The sequence below is a fragment of the Excalfactoria chinensis genome, chromosome 2, assembly GCF_039878825.1.
Source record: "Excalfactoria chinensis isolate bCotChi1 chromosome 2, bCotChi1.hap2, whole genome shotgun sequence".
NCBI classification, from domain to species: Eukaryota; Metazoa; Chordata; class Aves; order Galliformes; family Phasianidae; genus Excalfactoria; species Excalfactoria chinensis.
Genome location: NC_092826.1, coordinates 122794399 through 122806525, shown reverse-complemented (window position 1 = coordinate 122806525; position 12127 = coordinate 122794399). Strand labels below are relative to the sequence as shown.

Here is a 12127-nt window from a genome sequence, read left to right as displayed (position 1 = left end):
ACCTTTCAGGTACTGGAAGACGGCAATAAGGTCTCCCCTCAGCCTCCTCTTCCTCAGACTAAACAGCCCCAGCTTCCTTAGCCTCTCCTCGTAGGGCTGATTCTCCAAGCCCTTCACGAGCCTCGTTGCCCTTCTCTGGACCTGCTCCAGTACTTCCATATCTTTCTTATGCTGAGGAAAAATATGTGCAGTATTTGTACATTTCTGTAGATTCCTAAGTTACAGCCTTGCTTTTGTTTCCAGAAAGTGGAAATTAAACTCTGAACTGAGTCTAACCACCTTCTGTGGCTAACTGAATGCTCTCAACATGCTGCTGCTTTATAAGCAGAACAGCAAATTCGTTTTAAATAGTTTTACTGTCATTATCCAAACTAAATGGAAACACTTAAAGTTTCTGACACTTGTTTGCACTGATCTGCACAATTTCAGATAGATAAGGGAAGCATTTTTCCTCCCTAGTTAGCATTTGTTTGCATTGTAGAACACTACTACAATTTGGAAGGAAAAGGGCTTGTAATTTTGACCTACCTGATCCAGGCAAGGTGCACTGCCTTGTCCTCTCTGCTCTTTATTATTCAGCTGCTCTTCTATAGGCAATACTTCTCTACTATGTGTGAATTTCACAGTGTTTCATCTTATGGTCTCAGGATCCTCATTTTTGATTGTCTGGCCTAATTTGTATTGCAGTTTATAGCACACCTATTACTAGAGTTATATCAAATAACTAAACTAACTCAAATTTTTTGTGATATATTTCCAGAGAACATTGCTCTGAAGTCAAGAAGAACTGTTCTGCTTGTTTGTTAGACGTTAAAAAAACATTTAGGGAATGGAGTTCAGTAAATAGGACACCAAGTGGGCTTTGCAGCTGGTCTTTGAGCTGAGGTAGGAGTTAATGGGTTGGCTGAATGGCTGGAAGTCACCTTAGGTTTGCTGCTGTGTTTGCCCTTTTGCAAATAGGTTCAATTTAGAGAAGCATTCCATTGCAGATGGACCTAATGAATGGACTAGTAATTTCATAGGTGCCATTTGTGGAAAAAAATCTACTTCCTGAGTTCTCCCTCCTATCTACTTCCTGAGTTCTCCCTCCTACGTTTTTTAAATTGAATTATAATGTAAGAATTATCCTAATGCTTTGTGCACTGCATGTTGGATAAATAGCTTTTCAATGAGCAGGTCCTATTTCATTAATTGGAGGCACTGCTGGTCCGTTTAAAGTAAACAATCTTTCCTCTCCCATTATTGCTTTCTTAATTAAAGGTGCTGAAGGCTTGTGACTGCCTTATGAGCCTTAGTAGCTCAGGCAGTGGTGGACAACAGTGACTCGTTAGCTGTTCATTTACCTGGGAGATGGGTGCAATATAAACAGCCAAGTAAACCGGCTTATCTAACAAGAAGGTGAGGGAAAACAGTGAACTGAATCTAAAAGGTAATGGAAGTGAGTGCAGAGGAAGGCATGGATGGTAAGGCAGGTATGAGAAAAGACCGTATGCAGGCAGTGGGGTCAACATTTTGGAACTGAGAAAGCAGTAAATAAACTCGTGTTGTCTGTGCTAATTCCACCTGAGATGGCTGAGTGTGTCATCAGTTAATCAGGGCTGGGGCCTGTCTGCATTGCTCTGGTCTGCACATAGCAGCGCTACTGCCTTTAGCTTGAGGAAGGGATTCTTGTCCAGGAGGAAGTGAGGAGACTGAACGGTGTATTGGTGCTCGTGGTGAGGATGCTTGTCTGTAAATACAGTATGTGTGCATGATGAATGCAGGAAATGGCCGGGAGTAGGTAGGTGGAATTCACAGCTTGTTTTTATCATTTGTCTCTCAAAACCCCGTTCATGAGGAACGGTGGTGGGCAGTCATATATAAACTTTAAAGAGGCGCTGGCATTTTTTTCCCTAGCATTTAAAAGGTTATGTGCTGCATTGTGAGACAAATAAATCATGATTCACTGCAACAACAGAGTTGCAGTCAGTTATATAAATTGCCAAGGAAGCACTAAATCTGTCACTTTGTGTATTCTGACCGTTTAACAATTGGAATGGTGTTTAGAAAGAAAGCTGAGTAGAGAGAAGAAGCACATACAGTGGCAGATGCAATTAGTAAGATCAATGAGAGCATTTTAAGTTCATTGTATTGTCATCTGGGTGGACCTGTATGTGCCTTTTAAAAGAGTTTCTTAGCAGAGTCAGCAGTGTAAGATTAAGTGTGTGATGCGCGATCATTCACAAAGTTGTAGCCAAATCTAAATAGCTGCCCTGAGCGTGCGACTTACTTATCCCTAGGTTTGTGTTTTTGATGTGAAAACAAATGGTGTGATTTTTGAAACACATATTCCAGTGCTGGTTGCATTGATCAGCATGCCGCCAACACGTGTGCGCACATGTGCAGAGTCCTCTCTTATTTTGACATGGGGGAAGTACAGTGTTTTCTAAGCATCCATGTTTAAGTATCTACTGAACGTTGGAATCGATGGCTTGTAAGTATAGACTTCATTACGATTCTAGTTGATGATATGATTTCCTCAGGTGATGAGTCGCACTGGTAGGAACAGTTAATTGAAAGGTATGCTTGAAACATAGAAAACTCATCCCTTTAAAACAGCCAAACTAACTTGATGGGGTCAGTAGTCATGTTTCCTTTTATGGAGGGTAAAACATATCTATAAATTAAATCTGTGTCTTAGAGTAATTCTTTCCTCATTTCTTTAATTTCAAAGGGCTGAATTATCTTCTTTGAATAAAGGACTGGCTTTAAATAGAAAGTTCAAGGAATCCTTAGGCTTTTGCAATGACCGGAATTTGTGAATTACACGAAGTAGTTGCTGCAGTTATTTGCTCGAGTTAATATTAATTGAAATAGCAGTTTACTTAGGTAATTATAACAGGCATGTGCAAGCATAAGAATCGCTTCACAAAAGATTTCTTTTCTAAATATTCTTCAGGTAAGCACCAAACTTTACTTCTCCCAGTATCAATGACCGCTGCGCTCTACCTGTGTCACAGCACAGCACAGTTCACATCTGCACGTAGCAGGCTGTGACACTTGCTGGAAGCTGAGTATCCTGAGATGCTCTGGACACTGGCCCTGAGCGCTGGAACACTTAATTGATACATTGCCAATTAAAAAAGAACAGCCCTGCTTCTACTTTGAGAACCCAGACTAAAGTGGTGTGAGAAGATAAGAAGCTTTAATAAACTTAGCAGTGGATAAACAAAAGAACTTGTTTTCCAGGATGGTCAATCGGGCAGTTATTACTAGCTAAGGAATAATAGAAAAATGGACTTAACAAGATAGGTTGTAGTCAAATTATTTATATAAGGAAAGTGTTTTACAGAATTTGTGAATGCTGTTGTTGTATTTCTTGTTTCAGGCTTAGTTTAAGCTTAAAAATAAACATAAATAGATTTTCATGTCATTGACTGGTTCCATGTCTCGCTTGATGAGTATTAAGGCATATGGGAAGAAATGAGAACTCTGCAAAACTCCACTATACCCAGAAAGATGTTTTCTGTAGCCCATCTGTTAGGCTTACACCGCAGGTATTCATTGCCTTACACTGCTGTAATTCTTGCCCAAGTTCTAAAATTCCAAATTTCATCTTGTATTAGTTTTAAAAATAGGCAAATCCTGCTGTCACTTCTCAGATGACTACAGTGTGTGTGCAGCCTTTGCTCATGTTGATTGCATTGTGATTCCACTTATCATCGGCATAAAATGATGTTTCTGTCAGCAAATAATTGTATCTTTTCTGAGGGGACTGTAGTTAATAGTACTGTAGCTAGAGCCAATCAGAGCTATGTTTGTTGTTGTTAAACATTCTTCTTATGATTCTTATAGCCCCTAAAATTGGGCTCATTCTGCCGAATACTGTGCAAGCTGTGCTTAAAGGGAAGTTTTGCAGGTACAGTCAATCCTTTTTGAACTTACGTTAACTAGATTTTGGTCTGAAAGAGACCCTTCAATGAGAGAATGCTTTGCTGAATTATTGTGTAATTGCGAATCCCCTGGGACTCTGAAGTTGGTAAAATATGCAACATATTCAAAATAAATTGGGATGCTGATCTTCTAAGCTTCCTGTTCCATTGAAATATCTCTGATGTTTAACTGCTTCAACATCATGTTGATTCTCTTTGTTCCAGACCCTGTCTGCGGTGCGTTGTGTCACTTGGATTCTCAGCTGACACTTCGGGAGCTTATTGCAGTGACTGCTGGTGTGCTCCTAGAGAGCCCCATCAGCACTGTGTGTTTGTTACAAGGAGCAATGAAGTAAATGGTATTTCCAGCAGTTTCACCTTTCAAAGAAAGAAAACTGGAGCCTCCAAATTCTTATAGGTTGTCTAGCCAGGGGTCTCTTTTATTTGTATTAGGAATGTTGGAGAAATGAATCTAGTCTGGCCAGAAGTCATTTGGAATGATGTTAGATAGAACATAGAAAACATTTGGAAATAATTTCTTGGATTTTTGTCAGAATGCTGCTTCTTCTCCGCTTCCCTGTAGCTACCCACACAGTGCCATGAGCCTGGTTGCCTTGGTACCTGTGCCTGCAGGCTGCATGTGGTGGGGCTTTGGCTGCCGATGCGGCGAGGTTTGTTGTGCAAGGGTTCGAGGTGTTAGTGCAGGGCTGTGGGCTGAGGGGAGAGCCTTGTGCGCTGGGCTGAATGAGGTCCTGCATGGTAGCTGTCATCTGTGAATGTTAATATTGCTTATATTTTGTACTTGTCATCCTGCTAATGTCAGGTTTGTTGTGGGGAGCGATGGTAGAAATTGCCAGGACTTCATCCAGGTGAGTTAACCGGTCTTCCTCTGATATGGATATGGAATTGTGGATTTGTCAGGTTAGGTCTATATTCCTCCTATACTTAATACCTGATATGTTGATTAAGGGAGAAGTTTGGTATTTCATGCATTCTCTTGTTTTCCTAGGCTTCATCTTCAGTTCTGACACATTCTTGAGTGAAAGTCTCCTACTGTTACCTTCTCCGTTATGCTTTGCTATAATGATTCTGGCTGACCTTTGTTATTTTGTTGGAATTTCATGTAAATATCTCAGAAGAGGGCTTAAAACAGTGTGAATTCAGTGCTATGAAAGGTTGAGATGCTTGAGAGTAAAATCCTCTTCCCTTAGAATTATGAAAGCAGTGTCTGAAGCTGTACCATTTGGCCTCATTTCACCTCACCTTGACTTCAAGGGTAAAGAATTCAAGTTCTAAGCAACAGTACTGGGGAATCGAGGCAGTCCAGAACAGAAATGAAGAATGTGTTTTAAGGAAGCGATGAGCAGTTTGAACAAAGCACCAGTGGCAGAATCTCCATGTCCTAATGTTTTTCAGACCATATATTGTTCTTTTTGAACTGTCTTTGTTAAACGCTTCAGTTCCTGAACTGACACAGGGATAGCTGGGCAAAGCTCCGCTGTTAGATGTATTCAAGAGAAAATTCAAGACGGGCTCTAATCTCTGAACTCATTATTGGAAATTTTCACTTAAGTCTCAGAACTCAGACTAACGTGATGTGATCGTGTCTGTACTCTTGTTTCCTGCCCCTGAAAGTAATTGTAGAACTGAGGATGGGCTTAGGCTTCAATGTCTGCCTTTTGTATCACTCATTCAGACTTCTCCTGGGGCTTCCCATCTTACACTCGCAGGCAAGGCTTCCCATCTGAGTGGTCAGAAACGCAGCCAGAGGAAAACTTCCATCCTGCTTCTATCTGACAGATGCTGTGGAGAATATGTTTAGCTTATTAGCATGTACTTGATCTGACTTGTTATTTGAGACTTGAACCTGTTTTCCCTGTTAAGTAAAATAGACAACTTCTCTCTAAACAAAACCAAGACTGTTTCGGGGTTATCTGATGTACTGATGACTCCACGTGATACTGTTACTTTGGTAAAATAGCTTAAAAGCCAGAGGACAGAATTGTTGCTGGGATTGATTTTCTGGAGGCTTCAGTCTAAGTTTAGCTTGACTGGTTGTTTTCTTTTAGTCCACAGTATTTCATTAATAAGCAAATGTGTATTCTTAACAGTGTCGTGGAGCTGTAGATGTTATTGTACTATTTCCATAATCATTTTATCTGATGCCAAAGAAGACTTGCTTATGTACAAGTCCTTACTGTGCTCTGGGTCTCCCTACTGCTCCTTTATAAGAGCCATTTAAGTCTCCTCTTTTCTGTTACTCCTTCAAAAGTGACAGAGGTCTTCAGAGCAGAGATGATCTTCCCTTTTATAGGGATGAAATGAGTTAATGATCCACAGCTTACATGCACTTAAGTCTTATGTAAGAATCATTTGCTTTTGATAACATTCATTCTATGGCATAAAAGTCTATATATTTTCTTCTTTTTTTTCTGTTTCTTTTTTTTTTCTCTCTTTCTTTTAACATAGAATTTAAGGCTGTCTTCACAATTAATTGCTTTGGTATCATTTTTACAAAATAATAGTCAGGACATTTCTTCCACCCCCACGCTTGAACCAATCTCTCTTCCTCTATGGAGGGAAAGCGCATGCCACAAAAGTAATAAAATTATAAGCTCTGTAGTGTAAAGCAAATATAAAACAATCCAGGACAGACATATTTTTACATACAACCTAAGTTTAAAATTATTGTAGTAGACTGAACCCTTGCTTAGCCTTTAATAAAACAGGATTCAAGGGTATTTATATCTAAATAAAGAAATTAATTTTATTTCATTCCTCCTGTCTGATGTATGACACTGAAAGAGTAAGATCTCTGTGTTGTAAAGGGAAAGAACTTTTAAATTGCAATTTTAAGAGGAATAATTGAAATGAATGTGTTTCTGCTCGAGGACTCTCCTGGAGGTTGGTACTGTAAAGTCTAAGCTGGAAGTGGGGCAGAATATCAGTAGGAACCAGAAGGGAAATGTAGCAGTATACAGACCCCAAATTATTTCAGCTGGAATTCTATTGATTTTAATGAAACTCCACTAGGGATGAATTTAAACCACTACAAAGAAGCGTTGATCTGGCATTTTACAGCTAGGATCATGCTTCTTATGCTGAATGCCAATGCTCACTTTTCAAATGTCAGAGTTGTTTAATTACTTTATTTCACCTTTTAATTTTTGAAAGTATTTAAAGTGTTGCCAAGGGGCGTTGGAGTGGAAAGGACAAGTCAGTTTTGTGTTCGCTCTGTTCCACGTTGTTTATACTGAAACAATGCCTGTGTATACTAATCATACCTTACCGTACTTTAAATATACATCAATTAGGTAAATGTTATACATCATATATACCATATATCACAAGAGGGTGTGGGACTTACAGTTGAATATAAGGAGTGCTTGCAGGCTAGAAAGCTAGATCTAATGGACAGGAGGAGCATGGTAAGTCTGGAGACACCCTTAGTCAGGGTGATACGTTGCATTATCGCTGGGTCTGATGCTTATTTTCTGCAAACAAGACTGGGGGAGGCAACATTTTATCTGCTTTTATGAGCTCTTCTGGACTTTGCAGGCAGTAGAACAAAATAGGAGTGTTCGTGCAAAATGCTTTAATTTCAACAGCAGTGAGGAAAATAACAACAAACATTAACTAACATGCTTGAGATCACATGCAGGATAGATTTACTGGGGGAGGAGCAGGGGAAGCATAACTGCCTTTACTCTGAAACGTCACCCTGGATGGGGTGTGCTTGAGTCCATTATAAAGAAATACAGTTGTAGTCTACTAGTTATACTAAATTTTATTAATGATAAATGGGTTGTTTTTGATAAGGTGATGTGCATGGAAAAAACACACCAATAATGACCAATGCAGACTCCAACTCTAAAGTACTTTGTGATTGAATCTTCAGTGCTGGATTTTTACTAGAGGCAATCCTGTCTTTTGCTTACTAAAAATATCAGAGGGATTTGATGTGATCTGAGCGGCAGAACAGTATATAAAGTTCCTTAAAGCCTCGAGGCGGAGTGCTGCTGCTGCTGGACACTGTGCATAAAGGCACATCTGCCACGTCTCTTTCCCTGGCCTATGGATCTGATGCTACAGGGATAGAATAAGGGTATTTCTTAGCACAGTGCCACCATAAATCAACAACAACAACAACAACAAAAAAACATTCTTAGGCAAGTGCTTTGGAAGGAACATGTCTGTGAGGTGTCCAGCTGCACAGCATGGCTTGGCCGTGCCCATGTTGGAGCCATTGCTGCAGGCAGGTTTGAGCCTTTGCCCCATGCAGGCAGGGTCGGATGGGCACCGGGGCAGCTCACAGGTGGTTTGGCTGGATACACAGAAAGGATGCCAGGACATCACCCTTTGTGAGATGCTGTGATGAGTGGCTCGTTCTTATCCTGTGTTTTACTTTTTAATTGTAAGGCTTCTTTGTTCTCAATTTGCTTGATTTGTAGGAGCAGTGATAGGCTTCATTCCTCCCCCAGTGTTGCTAAGGTGGGGACAGGCTCTCTCTGCCACACCTAATTTTCTGTTCTTCATTACCTACAGGGATTTCCAGATGGAAATTTTGGTGTTGTATGGGGAGAGTTCAAAATATTCTGTGCCACATTCTTCCTTCTTTCTTCTGGACAGCCCTCCTTTACTCCTCCTGTGGAAGAGCACCAGTTCTCTGGTGGTGGCTTGCCCCAGAGACAGAAGCATGGTTACTTTCACAATACATTACATTATTTGACAAGCCCTGTGGGGTTGCTTGACCCTAAGCAACTGCTCCTGGTGGTGGTGCAGGGCTACCTCCTGAGCTGGGAGAACTGGGTCTGAGTCCAGTGTTGAGAGTGCTCCAGTTTTCTCCATAGTCTGATTAATTTTATCCTTGTGAAAGGTATAGTATCTCCAGCTGCCCCCGCTATCTTCTGGGGCAAACAGAAGGTAGAGAGAAATGAAGAGATTGCTTTGACGTGGAGGTCGACAGTTCATTTTGCTTGAGCAGATCTCTTTTTGCTGTAGGGTTTCCTCGACTTTAGTAAAATAGTATTTATTTCAATTAATTACATTTAAACGGGCATGTGGTATTTAGGATTGGAAGTGGGCGAGCTTCCCATGGAGATGGGAAACATACGGCAGCATTCCTTGGACTGTACATTTCTGAAACAGCTTGGGGCTTCAGAATTCAGTTAAGAAGCTTGCTACTGAGGTTTGGGGAGTGTGTTGCTTATTCTTGGAGGCTACATTAAATTTGACGCATAAGGAGGTCAGATTTTTCTCCATGATTTTAACTACTTTTGTTAGCTGTACACAGATGCATCATTTCATCTTGACGAAGTACTTACTGAGCTCTAATTATAAGTGAGTGCTTACAGTGTTGGTAGTGTTGGAGAGAAACGCGTGTGATTTTTTTGCAGGTAATAAAATGGAAAATCCAATTTGCTGTTGCAAAGTACGCCTCTGAGTGATGCATGATCTTCATAGCAGTGCCGGTCAGAGGGCTGCTGCTCATTGCAGCGCGGCCTCTCTCCCTGGAGGCCTGTGCCTTACAACTGAGTAGAGAGCAGTGAGGCTGTCTTCAGACAGCCTATACAGATTCCCACACCCCACCTTTTAGCTTATTAGGTCCTCGTTGTCACAGTGCTTAATCCTGCTTCCTGATCCTTGTTACAGCACCAGGGCTGCTCATCCCATAATAAAGGAGATGGGTGCGAGGCCCCTCACTGGGTGCACTGGAGCATGAGGCAGTTAGGGCAATTGCTGCTGACTGACAGGGTGAGATGCTTCCTGCATGTCATTATTTAAAAAGAACAGGCCTCAGACAGCTGACAGATGAGCTGGGCAAGGTAATGGTAACTTGTTGATAGGCGATATGAGATGCATGACATCTTTTCACACAGTATAATGGTCTTCCTTTACTCTAATTGCGTTAACCCTTTGTATAGACAGAAGCCCAGTAATGATTAGCAGGAGTGCAGAGCACAGGGAAATGCAGAGAGCCTGCAGGAGCCTGTAGCATACATGAGCGCTCATGTGACTTACACCAGTGCCTTTTGTTTTGTAGAATGAGCAGATCAGATTGCTTCTACTCTTCTGTGACAGCGTGGCTTGGCTTGGTAGTTCTTCAAAACCTTGTACATTTTTTTCTGTTAAATTTCCCGTGGTTTTCTGTGTGGGTTTTGTTTGTTTGTTTGTTTGTTTCTTTTTCTTTTTCTTTTTGTATTTGTGATTTTCCTCGTGGATTTCTAACAGTAGTGCTGGGAGTCCATTAGTCACAACATTTGCAAAATAAAGATTTGAAATGGTAGCAGAGATTTATTGATGTATTTCTTTCTTTAATTCAGAGAACACTTATTTCAATGGCCAAGCCTTCCTGGAACTTAGCTTCTTGTAACCATGGCCATGAGAAGTTTTGGTAGAGCATCTGCTCTTGTGGTTTCTGATGGTAAATTGTCACAAAACAAACAAACAAAAATAAACAATAAAAACTTCCTGAAAGTTTTTAAGGCTTCTTGTCAACAAAACAGGTAAAGCTGACCTGTAACAAGAACATCTTTGTGTTTCTCGACACAGGAGATTCTCATCATGGGATCTTGGTGCAACCAGCTCACTGGGCACTGACAAGGCAAGAAGCCCATTGGGCATCGTGTGTTGGCATGGTGCTTGGAGTCGTCACTGAGAAATGCTTTGCAATGTTAAGCTTCAGCAGAGCTAAATCTTACTATAATGTCATTCACCATTCATTCCAGCAAGCCATGGCAGACAGGGATGTCTTGCTGACTTGTCCTGTAGGCCCAATGGGTGTGTTTAATGATATGATAATGTGAAACTTCTGATGTCGAGATAGAGCTGGGAAGTTCAGGGAGAGAGGCATCAGAAAGCCCCAGGTTCTTATTCACTTGTTCTGGCAGTGCTGACTGAATATATTCCTGTGCAGGACACCCCAAAACCTATCCACTGATAAAGCTCTACTTCAAACTAACTCAGTGAATAAATATTACTTACAGTGGGCCAAATAAAATCCTGCTGTGCAACATGTAGTACCGCTGAAATGAATAGTGTGTAACTGCATCCATCATGGTGGGAACTGCTCTGTCCTCCTTTTCCACTCCGTTAAACCTGAAATGTTTCCTTTGATTATGTTTGTACTCTCCAAAATGACTGAAGGGTGTTTTATTCGCAGCAAGACATTTCTATAAACTTTTTTGTATTTCACTTTTTTTTATTCCTATGCCATTTCTTAAATCTCTTTCAGGTAATTTGGATTTGACTGGTCAAAAGCAAGTCTTCAAAGCAGAGAACAATCCTTGGGTGACTCCAATCGCTGACCAGTTCCAGCTGGGAGTGTCTCATGTTTTTGAGTACATTCGATCGGAAACATACAAATAGTAAGTATCGTGTGACACTGTTACGTGTGATCAGTGATGGCTTTTTTTCCTGTAGTGTGCTTAGCAAAGTGTTATCAGCTGCACCCATCTTTCATAATCCATGCATTAGCTAGGGATTTGGGGCAAATATGCAAACTGTAAACTTACACTGAAGAGTTTTGCTAACAGAAGAGTAAATAAATGTGATGTAGACATTTTAAGAAAGTACAGAGATTGCTCAATATTGTCCTATGTTTGTTGTTTCTTTCTAAGAGCTGTTAGGTAATGTGAGGAAGGTAAAAGAGCAAGAATTGCAAGCTTTGAGATCTTAAGTAAGTGCAGTAAGGTTTTATAGATTGAAATAAGTGTTCATTGATGGCTTTGGCTGCGAGTTGCTGTATGTTGAAACAGATGTTCAGAATTCAGATCTTTTAATCTGGACTGGTTTACTTAAGTCCCTAACTTCACTAATTCAAATATAGATACTAGTGCTTCCTTCAACAGTGTAATTGGATGAAATAGACCTTGTGCTGGGCTTCTCATTTTAATTCTGAAGTCTGTACAAATGTAGAATATTTGTTTGGGAAATAATGTGTTTAATAATTCACCAAATTAAAGTATTTATTTGCACTGAAAATATTTGTTACCAGTCCACAGTAAAACGTCAGGTGGGAAGTTACTTTTATGTCTGACAACTACTTTGATGCTATCTTCCTAGAACCAGTAGGTAATTTAACAGACAGTACAACTGCTAGAATGGAAAGTCAATTTTTGGTATTTCCCCTTTACTTAAAAATGTATGATAGTAATTTAGAGGTATTTATGACAGATCTTATATGGTAGCTGCCAACTCAATTATCCAAAAAGCAT

At 40.4% G+C, this 12127-nt stretch overlaps 1 protein-coding gene across 4 annotated transcripts in view; it reads left to right on the top strand.

Annotated features, from left to right (window-relative positions):
* RSU1 (Ras suppressor protein 1) overlaps positions 1 to 12127 on the top strand; it is a 94143-nt gene that overhangs the window by 26935 nt on the left and 55081 nt on the right. For all 4 annotated transcript variants that reach the window (XM_072328853.1, XM_072328850.1, XM_072328851.1 and 1 more), the window contains exon 8: positions 11146 to 11278. In XM_072328853.1, coding sequence (XP_072184954.1) covers positions 11146 to 11278 — 133 coding nt within the window. The remainder of the gene's footprint in view (positions 1 to 11145; positions 11279 to 12127) is intronic.